Source organism: Poeciliopsis prolifica, unplaced genomic scaffold, assembly GCF_027474105.1.
Source record: "Poeciliopsis prolifica strain line A6 unplaced genomic scaffold, Auburn_PproV2 SCAFFOLD020, whole genome shotgun sequence".
NCBI classification, from domain to species: Eukaryota; Metazoa; Chordata; class Actinopteri; order Cyprinodontiformes; family Poeciliidae; genus Poeciliopsis; species Poeciliopsis prolifica.
In genome coordinates, this window is record NW_026562395.1 from 3,689,866 (window position 1) to 3,708,777 (window position 18,912).

At 43.9% G+C, this 18,912-nt stretch overlaps 2 protein-coding genes across 5 annotated transcripts in view; one reads left to right on the forward strand and one right to left on the reverse strand.

Annotated features, from left to right (window-relative positions):
• LOC129368995 (kelch-like protein 29) overlaps positions 1-12,667 on the forward strand; it is a 250,869-nt gene extending 238,202 nt beyond the window's left edge. For both annotated transcript variants that reach the window (XM_055044230.1, XM_055044229.1), the window contains exons 14-15: positions 8,886-9,030; positions 11,274-12,667. In XM_055044230.1, the coding sequence (XP_054900205.1) occupies positions 8,886-9,030; positions 11,274-11,457 (329 nt within the window). In that variant the 3' untranslated portion in view covers positions 11,458-12,667. The remainder of the gene's footprint in view (positions 1-8,885; positions 9,031-11,273) is intronic.
• A 190-nt stretch (positions 12,668-12,857) lies between these two features.
• Positions 12,858-18,912, reverse strand: part of atad2b (ATPase family AAA domain containing 2B) — an 83,449-nt gene continuing 77,394 nt past the window's right edge. For 2 of the 3 annotated variants that reach the window (XM_055044336.1, XM_055044337.1), the window contains exon 28: positions 12,858-17,263. In XM_055044336.1, coding sequence (XP_054900311.1) covers positions 17,222-17,263 — 42 coding nt within the window. In that variant the 3' untranslated portion in view covers positions 12,858-17,221. The remainder of the gene's footprint in view (positions 17,264-18,912) is intronic. The other variant, XR_008606912.1, reaches the window with a different exon arrangement.

Below are 18,912 nucleotides of genomic sequence, written 5' to 3' on the forward strand. Positions count from 1 at the left end.
ACTAAATTCAGTCTTGAGGTTTTGATGTGCGAGCGTTGGCCGGCGCCGTTTTGTCTAAAGACAAAACCGCCAGGTCATCAATAAATCCTTTTGTTTCCTGTGTAAAGCCCATTGGCGCTTCGAAGTGGCTCCATGTCGCTGCTCAGCTTAATTAAAAAGACATCAGGCGTGTTGCAGATTATGTAATGCATGCTTTTGAGGTGAGAGCTGAACACCGTCGTGGGCGTGGTGCAGCCAGAAGAAATGAGTACACACACACACACACGCACACACACACACCCACAGATCGAGACACTGACAACCTCACCTTACCTCATATCAGCCATCCAAACCCTGAGGGCGCAGGTACGCAGTGCATGAATTATGTAACCAGCCCGGAGGTTGCTTCACACACATGCGGGGGGTGAGGGAGAGGCAGGGGGTGCGCTTGTGTTTCCGTGCATCAGACAGTCGCAGAGGCAGACGGGTTGACCATCATCCGTCAGGACGTGGACGAGCCGGCGTCTGACAGCCAATGAGCCGGGAGATAATGGACGGGTTTAGTGCTTCCTGTGAAATTGGGCCGGCAATGATTTTAGCAAGCCGGTGGGGAGCGCCTCTCCAACATCCCCTCTGCCTGCCTCCATTTCTCCCCATCTTTAATCTCTCTGTTCATCTCTCTCTCTCTCTGTCTTACTCCCCCCGTTTGGCCCCACCACACCCTGTCTCTCGCAGTCTCTCAGCACTATCTTATCGACTGACACAAATACAGCTGTGTGCATCTACTGTGACTGTGCGTGCGCAGGCCTGCGTGTGCGCGCACGCGTCTCCCCTCTGTATGGAACATCTCCCGCATAGACTGCAAATGGGTTTCACAAACACTTATCAAGACTGACTTCCTATCTCCTGTGAAAAGTATTACTTGTGCCAGAAATAGTCCATTCCAACAACTCCGAAGCATCCCTGCAGCTTAGTTTGTCCAAGTCTTCCTTTGTCTTTTAATATGGCCGAGCTGATTGGCGTGCGTACGGATGGCGGCGTCGACCAGGAGCGAGCACCTCCGCGGTGCCGTAAGCTACTTACGAAGTCTCATTTCCCAGTGCTTAACCGGTCAGCTCAGGCAAATTACCAAAATGCCAAGGTTTTTTGGAGATACCGCCTCGATCCAAAGGAGGTAAAAGGAATTTTGTTTGCGACGCTCACGCCAAAGGAGGATGACATTTGAAAAAATTCAGCATGCGACAAGGCCCTGAGAAGGTCATTGGTACCGCAATGGAGTTTTCTGCCATTCCTCGATAAGTCCTGGCTTTGCTTTTGGAGGTTTTAATAGGTTTGGAAACTGCTGATGCCAATTTGGCTGATTAGATTTTGCCTTTTCTAGATGTTTTTTTTTTTCCATTTCTATGTATGGGAAATTATAATTTCCATCTTTACTAGCTGTTGCTAATCCTCTATTATCAGAACACGGTCTCAGTGGGACAGAATGTTTTGTTGATCTATCATCTCCACATTTTTACCTTTTGATATGAAAGAATACCTTTTAGGCGCCAACATAGGTAAATCGACTTATTAGCAATTTAATACAACTGACTGAATTGAATGCATGTATTTCCATTGGGAGCCTGGTGAAATTAAGATTGCAGTACAAAGCACCACCAAGTCTGTTTATAAACGTCCCCAACACAATAATTTACATTAACTAATTTCAGGTAGAAAAAAATACTATGTAAAAACACCATTTTAAAGAAATGTGGCAAAGATCTTCAAACTAAGATTTTCAATCATTGATGAGAAAAAAAAATACTGGTTATATATTTTTGTCAAATAAGCAGCTCATTTTTTCCAAATCGTGACGATGGAGTTGACTTTGATTACATGCAAACATAAGAACTTTTACTTCTAACCTGAAACCCTATTGAGGAATTACTGCCAAGGTGACTGGCTTGGTTAAATCCACCTGGGTCCAATCACAGCGACAGGAGATTGAAAACAGGAAGGACTCCCTGTTTCAGTGTTATGAATTTGGATGGAATGAAACAGATCTGGTCTATACCTGCTTCGCCATTTATTTTTATCTCTTCCCTCTAGTGCGATCCAGCACCGTCACTGAGCAGAAAAAAAAAAAGCTACAAGTGGCTAAACAAAGCCCGCAGTACGACTGAGCGTCTTGTAGCACCCCTTACCTGTCAAGCTGTTTTCTGCTTGACTTTGAGTTTATTGTCGTGGAGGTTCCCAGATTACCTGACTGAAAAATATGCTTCATTCATAAATAAATTTGTTTTTGAAGGTTTTTCATTTTTATTTTTTAAATATCCGAATGGGGAAGCTTTTATTTGCTGCTGTCCCTCCGCTGCCATCCTTGGCTGTAGGTAGGAGATGTTTTATTTACTTTGGTCAAACAAACTTCCATCTCATCTGTCCAAACGACACTGTTTATTCAGACGCATCTTCCCGTTAAGCTCCTTTTAGAGAGAAAAGATTTTCTCGCTGCAGCCTTTCCGAGCTGGACATACTTTTCTACTTTTAGTGTCAGGAGCTTTAAAATTTAACGTCATATAGAGAGAGCTATAGGGCTCTAAGATGTCCCTCTTCTGGGGTTTTTTTCCCCCCTTTAGGATGAAGTTGCTGGATTGTTCTCTCCTGGGTAGATTACCAGCAATAATACTAAATGTTTACAACTTGAAAATCATGTAATTGTTTGGGAAAATGCCTTGCACATCTTCCCACATTGATGGGCAGCACCAATTGCTTCTCTGAGGAGATTGCTGATGTCTCGCCTAGTAAAACTTGCATTGTTGCTCATATCTGTCTGCTCCAGACCAGCGGTGGGATGAATACCAACAGAATCTCAGGATATTTAGAAATTAAAGAATGCGTTCCGTATTTCACAAAAGGTGGCAGACTGTGTTTCGCAAATGAAGCAAAGTACAGCGACGTGTTTTATAGCACTCAGGAAAATAAGTAGTCAAGGGGATGGAACGCATTCAGAAGACAATTCAATGCAAGTTGTGTGTATGTGCTTTAATGGAGTGTTAAAAAATACAAAGATCAACAATTTTGGTGAACAGAAACTCCTCCGATTTGCAGCTGTGCCTTCCCACTTTAGCCGATGTGACCCCTTTAGTGTTTACCTCTGCTGACAGACAGGTCTCCATCGACCTGTCGACTCCAGGGACCTGAGAGTGGAAGCGCCGCACCCTGGCTGCTCTATCGGGAAATTGACCACGGAACAATTACTCCCGCAAATGACGTAGAAGCCGAACGAGCGCCGCTATTGAGGGGGCCTTTGTGGATGGCGGTGAGGTGGGGTGGGGAGGAGAGGAACAGACTGAGAGGAGGTAGGGAAGGTGGAGTGTTTCCATAGCTACCTAATTGGACATGTCCCCATCATATTGAATTAAAGTACATCATCCTCTTTTGGCTATTTTGGCCCAGTCATTTCAAAGGCTGCTTTTCTTCTTCCCACACCACATAAAAAGGACATTGTGAGCAAAAAATGTTGTTTTTGCTGCTCCAATTACCTTGTTGTAATCTTATCTAAGCTCAAAGCAGCAGCGGACTGAAGCTTCTTTGTCCTCTTTGTGCTTCCCCCCAAAAAAAAAAAAAAAAAAACAGACAAAAAAACAAAAACAGGAGTGGGTACTCATCCGGCTATTCAGAGTTTAGTCGAAGGAAAATGCCGTATTTATTCCGTGGTCGTGTCCCTGACTGCACATTTCCATGAGGGTGTGAATGGGATGACGACTGCTGTTTGGGGAAACTTTATCAGCAGGCTGAGTCTTGTCTTTGGTTTGACTGTGTAACCTGTGATATGGCTATGTGTGTGCTATCGCTGCCATAGGATTCCAGGTTCGCAGGCTCAGATAATCCTTTGTGACGATGCGGGAGTGAGATAGAGCAGGATGTAAGAGACGTAGTTCTATCTAGTCATTTGTTTAGACAGCGGTTACAAAACTCCCATTCGCCATGTGAGTTTGTGTGTTTTGGTTTGTTTGGCGTCCTTGACCCGAGGGGCACGGTGGGGGCGGGGGGCTTCGTTCAGGCTTTGATGACGGGTTTATGTTTTATGCAGATGCGTCAGCCCGTGTCACCCCGCAGGCGCAACTGTATTCCTATCGCCGCAGGAGTGCGACAACCTTCTTCTTCTTCCGTCTTGATTTCTTGACTTCTATTTCATTGGGGTTTTTTGATGGAGAACGCGGCCGGCTGTGGGCCTGAGTTTTCCCATCTCGAACGCAGCCAACCCAGACAGAGAAATCGCTAACGCCGTCTTACTCACGGCTCAAGTATTGATTTGATCACAACATTTTGGCCCATCCAGACCCTTCATCGCATGTATGAGCAACATTGTACTTCCGTACATAATCAGATTTTCCTCTCTCATAAAAGAAGGCTGTGCACTTTTCCGTCTGCTTGCTTCAGGAGAACAGCTCCTTTTTTTTCCCTCCTTCTTCTTTTTTTTGCACTGAAGGCCAAGAGATAAGAACAAAAGCAAAAGAGGTGCAGGGATGTTGAACTCCAGCCGCAGTCCTCTAAGGTCTGCCTCGCCAGATAACCTGCCTGCTCCTCCTCCAAGTGCTCAGACTCGCTGCTCGCTGTTAGGCCAAGTCAGAGGGGCGCGAAGCGTTGGTGGGAGCTTCCATTCAGGGGGAAAAGAGGGAGCGAGAGAGAGAATGAGAGAGCGAGAGGTTTTTTCCTTTGAGAGCATCCTGTTATTATTCTGCCTCAGGCGCAGAGCAGTGAGAAATGAGTGTTCTGTGTTTATGGGACCGAACACGAAACGCCGCGTACACCCGTCCACGCCGGCACACACGTGTGCCTCTCAAAGATGGGCGTATCAATGCAGGAGAATAAAAACGTCAGGCAGAACGTGAGGACAACCAATCAATGACGGCTCGTTCCTCAAGGGTGGAAATTGAAGCTGGCGCTCCGGATCGTCGCGCCGTTCGGTTTCGATTGCGTTTCACAGCATGGAAACGCCTTTACGCCGTGTGACGGTTTTTTTTTCTAAACGCGATTAGCGGACGCAGCTTCTGTCGGTCCGCTGCTTTGACACTTTGCCCTGGCAACACCTGAGCAGATGAAGTAGCTTCTTAATTTTCTTCCCAAAGCTATCTTTATGTTGACTTCGCTAAAGCACTCTGCTTTAATAGCTCCATCAGCATACCGTGCCCTTTCATTCTATAATCGAAAATTGATTCGGTTTATTTTCCTCCCATCAGTCTGCGCGCGGTTCCTCACAATGGCAAAGTGCGTCGGCTCCTCTGCACATCCTTCACTTTGCTGCAGTGACGGCCTTGTATCTTTTTTTAATGACTCTGTATAGGCGACGCGCAACTTGAGCTCGGAGTCGTCTGCCATTCTTCTGAAACTCTGAAGCTCGGTCTGGCAGGAGATTGTCACCGCTCAGCCGCTTTCACAGGGAGCTTTACAGAGTTGAGGCCTGGACTCTCAAGGTGTCACGCTAAAACTTTCCTACCTCTCCTAGCGGCTGCGCTTTTCTCCTTATATGGTGAAGGAGATGAGAAGAAAAGCAAGCCCTACTTCGATGTTTCTGAAACTTTTTCTTTGAAGTCCTTCATCCTGACAGACATTTCAAACCGTCGCACTGCAGGACCTCAAAACAACTACGTTTGTTTAGAAAAATGTTTAATTTTCACCTGGAGGGCAGCATTTTTAAGGGCGCGTTCACACCAGCCGGGGTTAGTCCACTTTAATCAAACTCCAGTTCATTTGCCTAGAAAGTCCGGTTCATTTGGGGAGGTGTGAACACGCAATCAAACTCTTAACACGAACCAAAGAAGTGAACTCTGGTCCACCAACAAACCTAAATCTCGGTTCAGTTGAAGTGCGACTCAAACGCATATGTGGACGCAATATGCAGACTGCTCCAAAAGCAGGAAATGAGCTGTCGCGCAAGGCATTCTGGGTAAATAAAACCAAAACTAGCATGAAAGTCTAGCGCTAGCAGGAGAAATGGGTCTCCGACGGCTAAAGTCTGACCCAATTCTGTTTTTGTTTCGATTTTGTGAAGGAGGAAGTTGCTCATGTCTTCTTCAGGAGTTTCCTTCAGCATTTCTTGGTGCAGCGCCATCGCAGGCGAGGAGCGGATGAATACGTTTTTCGATTAGTTTGGATTGTTCGACACAGTGAGTGTGAAAGTGAACCACACCAGCTGAAAATGCAACACGTGTTGCAAATTCAATCCCTAATCGAACCGAGTCTAGAGAACCATCTCCTAGAAGTTGGACATCAGTAATGCTTTGTCCAATGGACAAGCACTATTTTTCAAAAATATATTTTTAATGCATAAAAGAGAAAATGGTGCTGGATAGTCGTCGTTTTCAGTTCGGCAGAAAATGATAGCAACACAGGATTATCCTCGTGTATGCATCAAAGGATATGAAAAGCAGAATCAGAGTGATTGATGTGTTCGTAGAACAGACATGATGACGCTCATGCAAGCGTCGGTAAACTTTGATCCGAGTAACTGGAGTGGCAGCCCAACTACCACCAGCGGTAACTGGTCCATTTCCTTTTGGGCACTTTAAAGGCTCACAATTGTTCTTGCATTTTCGCCCAGATCTGTTTTTGACAGCTCCGTTTCACTGTCCAACTTGTCACGGTTTTTCTCTCACTGACTCAATCAGTGAGCCCAGATGGACGTCAGTCAAGCTGGAGAGGCTGAGCATGAGAAAACAAATGAAGGTTGGATCCACCCGTTATTGGACACGACTCCCTCGGTACATAAAGACGTCTCAGAGACAGAAAGAAGGACTCTTTAACCAGGTTATTGAACAATCTTAAATATTGATGGAGTGGCTAAATAAAAGTGCAGGGTACAAATTTTAAAAAATAGGATTTGCTCTTATGTACGTCCCATTGCATAAGAGTTGATAGTGCATTATCAAGTGTACGGCATCAGGAATTATATTTTTGTTGTGCACAAGAAAGTGAAAGAAAAGTGCGACGCCTGGATGGAGAGGCAGCAGGTGTACGAGGTGAGCTGTGACAGAACTACAGCTGCTAGAGGGAAACTGAAGGTCAACGAGACGGGAGTTTGAGACGGTATCGGGTTAAAGATGTTGTTTTCTTCGAGAGCTACCGAACTGAACAGAAGAAGAAAGGGTTTCGCTAGAGGGACAGCTTGGGTTTGAGGGATGTGGAGACAGTTTGGAAGCCAAGACTGAGACGGCGTATGTACTGCATGTGTGAGAAATTACAGTAATGATTCTCCTTGGGAATCATTACAAGGAACATGGTCAGCGTAGGCATTGTTTTGTCAAAACCAATTTGAGATCAACACAAACATATTCATAGGTATTCTTGTGAAGTGAAAGGTTGGGGAAGTGAAAGTTTTCTGCATATCCTTCCCTGACGGTTTTCTCAAGAAAACAAGTTCATTTTGAGCAAACCAAGTTGGTTTTCTTTAGATCGGTTTGTGTGTTGAACCAGATTCCATCCTTCAAATGCATGCTGGCATAAATCTGGATGTTCTTAGAGAATGTTGGGGGGAAAAGCCCCAAGAAGCCCCGCCCACCTTCGGGCCATGTGAAAGTCGGAGAAGAAGGTCCTCTGGTCAGATGAGGCCATGAATTCTGAATCTATGAATTTTCCACATGAGAAGCTGTAGTGTGACAGCGAAACTGTTGAATAAAATCCCAGGCAGCAACTTGAGTAAAAGCTGGTTTGTGATAGGCGACGTTCAAAATTGAACTAAAACCAATGAAATGGGCTCAAGAACTCGGCAGGCAACCATGATATCCATAATATGCAAGTGGATGAATCACTTTTGATTTTTGGCTTTAAGTGGAATGTCAGGATAATTAAGCTTCCTTTTGAGTGACTAATGAAATATATATAATAGGTTTTAGCTCACTACCTGCTCGAGATGTTGGTTTGTCTAGAAGCCTGAAGATATCCACTAAACCGAGATTATTTGCACATCAGCAGCATGACTGAACGCTCTGCGTGAGTGTGATAGCAAAGTGTAATTAGTATTTTGTCGGAGCCTCCCATGCAGTAACGAGAGGAGCAGCAGAGCTCCCTCTGACCTCTTGACCTGACCTGTTAATTAAACATGTCAGACTGCTCTCAGCTGCAAAGAAACAAAAAATAAAATAAAATAAAAACAGAGGCTTGTCCCGCCGTCTGTTCTCGAAGAGGGATGCGCGCGAGGGCGACGGCCTAAACGTCTGCGCATTATTCATGCTGCTTGTAAATTGGCCGGCTGCAGAGGAGCGGCTCCGAGTTTGAGTCGCACCTTCCACCGTCTCTCTCTCCGTCACCGCTGCCGAGGAATTCCAGGTTTCCAGCGGCGTTGTTGGGCTCAAACCACCATCATCCATAACACCACAGCAGATGCTTTAATGTCTGCTATTCTCATGTGCTGTATACTGAGGAATACAATACGCGGTCTCCTTTATCCCACCTGTTCACTCATGTATTGCCAATACATATGCTTTTTTTTCTTTCCTTTTTTTTGCTATATAAATCTGAGAAAGTGCCAGTGGGTCTAATGCAATTCTGAATTATTGGGACTTGGCTAACTCTGCTATATTGCCTCCAAGCCCAAACAGATTTTGAAGCAGAACCCAATAAAGCCTCGGTGATTCATAGACTGCATTTATTCTCCTGTCTCGGTATCCATTATGTTTTAAAGCAATCTTGAGAGGGGTGTATCTTTGGAAGTGATAAGGTGAATGTTGATGATGATTGTTTTTCTCATTCAGCAAAGGTGGAATAAAAAAACAAATTGATGCCATTAAACTTAATGGAAATGTCTGCTGGGCGAGAGAATGACATCCAAACAAAAGCTGTGTTCTCTCTCTCCCCAAAAAACAAAAGAAAAATAATCCCCTCTTCTCCCTTTTCTGTCTTCTGTTTGCCTCCTCGCATGTCTTTAGATAACAAATACGCACCGGCGGTGAGTCTAAACGGTTTCATATTCATTCTGGGAGGGGCCTACGCTCGAGCCACCACGATCTACGACCCGGACAAAGGCAACATCAAGGCCGGACCCAACATGAATCACTCTCGGCAGTTCTGCAGGTAAGAGTTTATAAATGTAACGGGCGCCAGATGTGTAAAGGGGAGTGTGGAGGAAATCCCCAGTGTTGGGAAGAGTGAAGATTCCTTTAAAAGCTCTCGCAGCAGTTCTGACCCGCGCGGCGCTTCAGAAACAATCTCTGACATGACTGCAGAACTCTGGGCTCATTAGCAAACCATCAGTCTTTGCGTTGGTACGCCGGTAAAAAAAAAAAGGGGGAGTTTGGGGGAAAATGTACTCGGGCCATTTAATTAAAACATGAACCAAAAGCCTGCTGTGGGCCGACTGTTTTCAGAGCGATGCAGTTCGGTGGCAGAACTTCGCCCTGGGTGGGGAACGAAAAAATAAATAAAATAAATCTAATTCGCAGGCTTGATGTTTGTTTATTTATTTATTTTAGATGTGCCTGAATAGTAATGCTGCTGAGAGAAAGAAAACCGACTTCGAGTGAATCAATTCTTCAGACTTTGACCATTTGGGTTTTATTTAGAGCATCAAAAAGCTTTTTCTTCGTTGTCCAAAGACTCCACAGAAACGATCAGGACACCCTGCAACTCTGGTGGCATATTTTGTGTTGTTAAAGAGGAAAAAAAAAAAAAACAACAACTTTCCCCTCCATTTATGAGCACATCATAGCGTAGTAAATTAAAATTAACAGCAACGGGATCGCACACTAAAATCCTCGTCAAGCCGAGCCACTCGGTTTTACCAAATAATAATCTCACTTTTTCAGTTTTTTTCCTGTTTTGTTTCTCCTTTTTGTAAACATTGACGGGGGGATGAAATGCATTTGGGAGGCAATTAAAGACTGTGATCTTATGGGCAGAATGTGCAGCATAAATCATGTTGTCAGAGTTATTGATAAGCTGTAGCAGCACACGGCAGGCAGCTGGTTCTGCTACATTTAACTAAGTCTGACACAACCGGGGAGGAGAAAACAACAAACCCGCTGTTTGTGGGGGTTGGGAGGGTGAGAGAGGGGGAATCAGCCTGGCGGGTCACCAGGCAGGACAGCACCACCCTCCGCCTGTTATCGTCTCTCCGCTGGATCAACTGAGCAGATTCAGCCCCTCTGCAATAATCTTCCTGCGTCCCGGGCAGCGCGCTGGATTCCTGCTCATCGTTTGCCGTGCGTGTGCGTGCGTTTTGTTTTTTTCTTTTTAGCATGCACCTTATGTAAATAGAGATCGTTCCAAAGCCCGATAGGAGTACAAAGCTCTAATCAGCTTACAGCCCAAATTTTAATCCTTTCCACACAAACTCCTGCTTCAGTTTCTCGTATCAAATGAGCACATTTGTACAGATATTTGCCCCTTTTTTTTTCATTCTTGTGCCCTCAAGAGGCAGTGTAACGTGTGATTTTTGCTTTCGTTTCCTGCACTGGGAATGCTTGCTGTTGTCAGATGATTGCAGGCACAGCCGCCAGCACCACAATCAACACGTTTGCATCGACGAGTGTCTCCGTTTATCAGACGAGCGGCTACCTGAGCTGCGTTCCTCCCAGCCGTCTCGTTTTAAAGCCTCGCATACAGCTTCTTATAGACACTGATGACCTCTAATCGCTGCTGTTTTGCCCCAAAAACCTGCAGGTTTTTTTTTTTTTTTTTTTTTGAAAGTTGCATAAACGTTTGCAGGAACAAACAGGAAGTTAGGTAATGCCGGTTTCCAGATGTCGGTGACAGGAGCAGACCTTTCTGAGAGTCGAACAAAGCAACTTGTTTTCACTCGGCAACCCCTGAGGACGACCAGCGTTCACCCTTTTTTTTCCTCTATCAGTTGAATGTCACCTCTTCACCTGAGTTTATGCATTCAGCTTAAAGTTTTTAACTTCACACAGAAGCTGAATGATTTAATCGAAGGTCAAACGGACATAAAAAAGAAACTTAACTTTATGTTCTCTACGACAGTCTCTCTGACTTTCCAAATGTGATGTTTGTACTTTCAGGAAATATTTACATTCGTTTGTAAATCAGATCCAATCTGGAAATCATAAATTAGAAAATGTAGTCGAAATAAACTGCCAGGACGTTTTCCAGGAAACCTGGCTGGTTTTATACGACCGAGCTTTACTCTAATTCATTTGCAATGCTGGAACTGAGGCTCAATCAATTCAAAAATACTTTATTAATCCACAAGGGAAAGTAGGTTGTTCTTACGGTTATTACTTTAGAGGTTTTTTTCATGGTGGTTAATGTTGATGGCTTTGGGCACTCTGATGTTTGACTATCGTCTCCCCGCTTCACAGCGCCGTCATCCTGGACGGTAAGATCTACGCCACAGGAGGCATCGTGAGCAGCGAGGGTCCCGCCCTCGGCAACATGGAGACGTTCGACCCTTGCACCAACGCGTGGACGCTCCTGCAGTCGCTGCCCTGCCCGCTCTTCAGACACGGCTGCGTGGTCATCAAGAAGTACATCCAGAGCGGCTGACGGGAGCGCTGGACGGGACCGTACCGGGTCGCAGCCAAACCACCAGCCGAACCATGCGCAATGACGGCAGCTCAGAGCCGGGTCGGTCGACCGTTTGGTCGGTCTGCATCGATCCGCACGGCTAACCTTGCAAACTCACACCCGTCCCCCCCCTTCTCTCGTAAAACAAAACCCTGTGCAGAATGTACCACATGCTACTTAGCCATGCCAGGTGACGATGCCTAACCCTGAGTGCTGTACGTGTCATGGTAGTAGTTCATCCTCTCATCCAACAGGCACAGGGACCTTCTTAGTAACTTAATGGTTTATTTAAGTGGAGTTGTCTGGGTTTCTTCTTTTCAGTTGCGTCTCTGCCAGATCGTTGTGAATCCTCCACTTTCCCCTCGCCTCTGACCCACTCTGAGCTCAGTGAAAGCCATCAGCGGTCCATGCTTTTTGTCATTTTCATTAAATTCCATTCTGGGTTCCATAAGACGGTTCTGACATTTACACGACCGAGCCGAGCGGGGCTGCTTTCCTCGTTGGCTGCGGGTCGGAGGGGGGTTCCTTTTCGTCGCCGTGTCAGGAAGCGAGGGCCTTGTATGTGGATTTACGAGGCAGTTCCAGAACCAGACTGTGAACCCTCCGTGACCCAGTTTTTTTTGGGGGGGAGGGGTTTTCCCCTTATATTTTCGACGAATCGTTAAACACAGAAGATGGTCGAATCTGGGTCACACAGGGTTCACCGCTGAGATTTCAAGATTCGCGTTGGAGTCGCACAACAAAAGAGAAATCATCGCAGCTTTCCTCTACCTGTACTTTCTGGGACAAAGATTACATTACAGGAGCGAGGAGGAATTTCTCTTTCTGTCATCGTCTGATCTGATATGGGAAGTGGAGGAGGAAAATAAAGCACAATATTCACCTGTGACTGTTATCATAGATGTTATCTGTTGATTCATGGGTTCTCATCCTCCATCCTCCCCCCACCCCATGTTCTGATTTATACAGTGTTTCATTGCAGCCCACCCATGACGTCGGGTTGATATTCTGTAAATACAGGAAGGAAATATGTATATTTTACAACCTGAAAGCGATTCTGTATAAATGTTTTTAGAAAAACAAGAAAAAAAAAGCTTATTAGGATGGATTCAACATATGTCTGTAAATCTGTACCCAGAAAGGAGAAGCTAACAATTGTTACTATTAAACCCTAATACATATACAACAACGTGGGTATACTGTCGAGTTTGTTTCTATGAACAGCATGTTAAACTCGAGGCCCTGGGGCCAAATCTGGCCCTCCACACGCTTATTTACATCAAGTCCCTCCACTTTTTGCAAACCTACAAAATTACATTTTTTCCCCCCAAAACTGTCCAAAAATATTGGATTTAAAAAAAAAAAGATTCTCTTTTTAATTTTAATTTGCACCTTTTATTCAAGTATATCAACAGCAGTTTATTGAGAAATACAGTAAATTCCAAATATAACTTACACTAAAGCAACATTGTGAACAGGTGTTCAAAATACACAAAGGAACAGAACCGACGGAGCTACAAAACGTTCTAACAGAACAAAAGGAGGTGGGCGGGGGAGAACAAAACAATTTAGGGATACAACGAACCATTTTCCTTCTGCATACTGGACCAAACAGTCTCTTCTACCAGACAAAAATTGGTTTGTTAGTCCAAACTGGCTACAATTCATAAGGAAGGAAGGAAGATCACAATGTATGACATTTAACAACCCAGATTTTTTTAAATGTAAATTTTAAACCCATTAAAAAAAACAAAAAAAAAAACTACTTTTGGCAGAAACAAAGTGGTCAACATGGCAAAATAAAAGGATTAGTCTGGTCAGGTTTTTTTCCCCCCCACTGTGATGCATAAAGACAGAAACTAACTTAACTGTTCTTGTGCTAGTCTCTTCCAGTATGTCACAATCCATAACCACTCAAAACATAATACAATAAATTATATATGTATATATATTTATTTAAAAAAAAAATTAAAAAAGCTGAAAGGGCATTTTGTCCGATGTTGAACCTGAGAGACCTGTAAACCCTTTAATTCCCCACAGACACCAAATAAACCTGCTACACAAACGCTACAAACGCGTAATGCTCAATGAATGTTAACTTCATGACGTACAAAAACAATTCTCATGAATATTAAGTGTAAAATATTTGCTAATAAATAGAAAGAATGAGATGAAAATCTGCAGGAAAAAAAAAAAGAAGAAAGGCAACGGATGCGGAAAATGCTGTTCGGGAGGGAAGGAGGCGGCGGATCGGATCGAGGAACCTGAAACTAAAGCTTTAAAATACAGTCTGTGTCATATTCTTAATGCAATCATCATCTGGCTCAAATTCAAAACACACAAACACAATCAGATACAAACAACTCTTGGGTTACTGCAGCAGCTGCGGTTTGGACTCGTCTGGTACCGGAGGCGATAGAGCGGCGGGGATGTTGTGACAGTACATTTTTGGAGCAAGGAAAAAAAATAAAATAAAAAAATACTGTTGCGCCCAGTAAACAGATTCCACATTTAAAATAAATTAAGCTGAGGTAGCATTGTTTTGGGGTTTTTTTTTTTTTTTTTTTTTCTCCTCCCTCTGCGCAGTAGCCCAGGTACTGACCCGTCATCGGCAGTTTTGCATACAGTCTTTGCTTTCGTCACCAAGGATCAGAGGGGGAAAAAGGCAGACGTGAGCTGATTCGAGACGTTCGTGGATTGCTTTGAGGGGGGAAAAAAAAAAGAAAAAAAAGAGAGAAATGGGGGATACAGGGGAGGTCTTCTCCAGTCCACACCTGCTCAGAACATCTTCAAAAAGAACACCGATAAACCTTTATAAAGCTTCAGTAAACACCTTAATTTACCACAGAATGAAGAAAACTTTTACTGCGACGGCCAGAGATGAGAATCCAGCTGATAAAAAAAGAAGGCTAAGCGAAATCATGTAACAAACACACCGTCAGTAAAGAGGGGTGGGGCACTGCCTCGAATGGCCTTGTTCATTATGAATCCCCCATCCATGCAAAAAAACAATCTCAATTCAAGCAAAGAAAACTCATTAAAAAAAAAAAAAAACAAATAAAAAGGTAAAAAAACACAAAGACGAAGAAGAAAAAAAAAAGACTGTAATGACCACCGAGTATGTTGAGTTTAAAACAGACGGCGAGCCAACGGGCACCGCCGTGTCAGCACCTTTGGAGTGAGCGGGAGAACGGTTGGCACAACAAACTCCTCGGACTCGCACCGTTTGATTCTTGCATATAAAAGACAAAGTCGTTGCGGGTGGAGGCCGACCTCCGCCAGCCGGCCGGCCCGGGGCCTGATAAGACGTGAATTCCTCGAAACGTAGGAACGAGACTTCAAATGTCGCAGACGCATCAGGCGAGTTCCTCTGGGTCTTTTTTTTTTTTTAAGTTTGTTTGTTTTGAATCCCATTTCTGTCGCTCAGGTCACAGTTAAAACCAACATGTTTTATTCAGTCTTGTGTTTATATCTTTATAGACTTTCCATGGTTAAGACCCTCCACGTCTAAAATTAAGCTGAATCTGTTCCATCAGGGTTTAAAATAAGGCACACACTAGGCAGTGCAACCTACAAGTCGCCTTCCTATCCGTCCTTCCAGGTCCTCAGTCAGGGGTGTTGGTGGGTACAATCGATGGAGGGGAGACGGTATATTGGGTGGGCAAAGCTAAAGAGAAGGGAAACATATGGGCTTAAATTTGGCCTAAATATTTTGTAATTTTACATCTTAGCGTGCCTGGGAAATTAAGGTGTGATTCAATTTTGTCAATATCCTTTTACACAAAAAGTACGTTTTTAGAAACGACAACATTTTTTGCCTTTTTTCAAAAACTCCATTGAAATACTTCAATTTGAATTTGTACGGTAATAGCATCATTTAGTTTAATCCGTTTCCCACACGACTCCCGTGTTGCAGTGCGTCATGCTGTATAGCTGTGACTCGTCAAAACAGGCCTCAACATATGATTAGTTAATTGTACAAGAACATCCTCTTCAGATTGAAATGGACCAGAACAGTTTTAACTTAAGCGTAAACAGATGTGTTTAATAAACATCTTTCTCAAAACAATTTAATAATTATAGATTTGATCACTTTTATTATTATTATTTTTATTACAAAATATTTATACAATTTTGGCACCTTTGAACCTCCATAGAAAAGTCAGCTGCCCTCTGCATGGGCCTCGTTCAATTTAAAGTACAGATTTTGGCAAATATTTTACACATCAGAAAATTGCTTTGTTTGGAGACAATACATACTTCATAAAAATGTAATTCAGATTCCAAACTGGTATTTCTACCTACAGTGAAATGTTTTATTCATTTAGTTATTTATTTTTTAGGGAGGGATGATTTGTAGTTCGAGTATTGCTATTCGTAGCTAGCAAATGGTGTGAGATAAGCTCCACGAAAACTTCCTGTTTGAATAAAGCCACCAAACTTTTACTCATCGGGTTTTTCGCAACTGGAAACATTTCAGTGCAGGTAAAACTGGGTTTGTGTGGAGCAAGAACTTATTGAGGGGCGTCGCCTTGTTACGTTGCACTCCAGACAACTGGAGAAAACTGAAAGCTCTATAAACAGCAGGAAAAGTAAACGCTGTCTACTCTCATCTCTTCTGATTGGCCAGTTTACCCGATCACCGTCCAATCAGGATCAGCTTAAGGCGTACATTTCAGAGACGTGCGCAGAGAGCAGCTGAGTTCTACTCATCTGATCAGTTTCACAAAACTGAATCACGTATACAATTTTTTTGTTTGTTTTTTTTCCCACCCCCAACAGGCAATTTCTTGTTGAAGGATATATAATGTAATTTGAAAGAGCAGAATATTTTCGGCCTGAAATTTGAGCCCACAGAAAACATTCAAACTGTGAAGCTATTCAGGACAGGAACAATCTGCCGACACTAAACTCATAAGGAGGTCCGTCTCCTTTTTAAACCCACTAATTCAAAACACTTGGAGGTCTCGAGCAGGTGGCGTGGGGGGGTAGAGGTTCTCTTTCCACACCAGATGACCGCTATAATGAACAGGACATGATTGCTCCTGGTCCTGCTGTGCCAACCTCATCACCTAACCAATCTCTCTGCGAGCTTTTTATTCAGGTGGGGAGTTTGGGGGGCTGCACGCTTCCCCTGCCTGTGGCTCAGATATTGAGCGGCTCAAGCGGCTGAAACGGCAGAAAGACTCGGCAGCGTAATAGCGCGGCGATAACTGGCCTGTACGTTCCACCCCCCGTTAAGGTAAAAAGAGGAGGGGGGCTGCAACAGTGATTCAGGATGCGGTCGGTCCTCTTCGACGCAGCGCTCCGCTTTGACACTTTTGCTGGTGAGGGTCTCGTTAGGTTTGTGTCTGCGTGTGTGTGTGTATGAGCTGCCGGCTGTGGAGAGAAGTGTTCAGGTTGCGATGAGACGTCACCCGATTTGTTTTTTTTTTAGTGAGTTGAGAAGTTTTTCCAAGAGCAGCATGGATATTAGGATAGCACCCGAGTAGCACCAGGGTCGCCCGTCACTGTGCGTGTGTGTTTTGTGTGTGTGTGTGTTTGGTGGTGTTGAATGGATGTGGATATGGCCAGGTTCCTGAGACGATAGCACCAATGAATGTCCTCATCCTCACAAATCAGGGTTGATTCGTGAGTGTTCTTTTTTTTTTGTTTGTTTTTTTCAAAGATTTATTTTTTGTTTTGTGAGTCTTTGTGGTCCCAGGCGGATCAGGATCTACCTGAAAAGTTTCTTCTCTCCACCTCACAGGAATGTATCAAAATGCTGGATTCTCTCCTCCATCTCCTGCGACACAAACAGAAAAACACACACACACACACACACACACAAAGAGAGAAAAAACAGACACGGATCAGCACAAACCGCTTAATCTCAGGCCAACACAGCAAAATTGCATGTGTGTACAAAAGCATCTGTGCAACCGCCATTTCAATATTACTTGGAAATTTCCCACAGCAAACAGCTTTCACCATGATAAATGATGTAAAGTGGAGTAAAGCCGTCGCTGGAGTAAGATGGGCGATTTCTCTCAGCGTGAAAACAGCAGAGTTTGACACTGACTACATCTGAGCGGAGCCAGAGGAAGAGAGATGGATGTTAGGCTGCAACAGACCATGATTAATGCCTTGAAGACGTTATGCTGCGTGTGTTCTCTAATCTGAATGGCTGATCGGCGAGCGCGCGACAGACGCCCCTACCAGATATCAATTTCAGCAAAAGTTTAAATAATATATATATAAACCTATCAACTTTTCAGCAAAAAGCAATTTTGAGCATCTGAAGAGGGTAGACTTTTTCAGACGGGAGCCGCTCGCTTTTAGAAACTTTGAAACTCCCTGTAGAAGCTGGAGGATGACTGCCAACTATAGGCAAACTCTCCAAAGGCCTGGGCTGATGAGTTTTTAATAGTCTCCATTTTCTTTTTATGTAAATACATTCACTGCATCCAAAATAGACAAAGGGGCTTTAGAACAACATACCTGATGATTATTGTTATGGTTTTCCAGGGTGGAGAGATTACACAGCCAAGATCATTTAAAAATAAAAAATAAACATTGAGTGAAAACAATTGAATTTCATGTGCTTTCTCTAATCAACACAAAGTCAAATTTGTACATACAGGCTCACATGTTAACTTTAACTTGCCAAAATATGGGTAAAAGCCCCCTACCAAGTTGACTCTCAGCTACACATGCACAGGTTTTCATGCGATAGGTTGAATATTTACCCTGTTCCTTTTAGAAGGGTTTGGTAGTGCTGATTTAAACTGGTTTTGTTTTCTGGCGCATATTCAACCTTTCTGCATAACATCCACATATTTGTCGGGGTTCAGGTCTGGGTGTCGGCATGGCCATTCCAGACGCTTACTGGCAGTTTGCATTTTCTACTCCAAATCCAAATTTGATAGATTTTAGAGTCATCTGTCTTGTGTTCAGATTTCAGCCAACGGATTGAAGGATTGTTGGCTAGCAACGCCAAACCTAAACTCAAGACAATCCAGACTTGTCGTGCAACTTACCAGAACGGGCCGTCCTTGTCGAATGTCAATAAACTCTGAAAGGCCAAGCTCTTGAGAAAAACCTCGTCCGCTAGCATCCACACTTCTCCACCTCCTCTCCTGCGCTCTATTTCTACTCTGTCACCTCTGACAGACTGGAGAAAAAGCATCTTCCAAATGCATAAAGATGAACACATCTCCCTCTCAGGTGTAATGTCAAAGACCAACCCAAGAACTCCATGAACTAGAAACTGCTAGTACCCTGATCTCTCTGCCCACAGATAAAAAAAAAAGAAGAGAATTTTCAAAAACTATCGAGAAAACCTTTGTGGTCTGAGGGGGCAGAGATTTGCCACGGAGAAAAGATAGAGTCCAAGTGAGGCCTTTAAACCTAAAAACGCAGTAGGAATTGTGAAAGAAGATGGATGCAGCATCA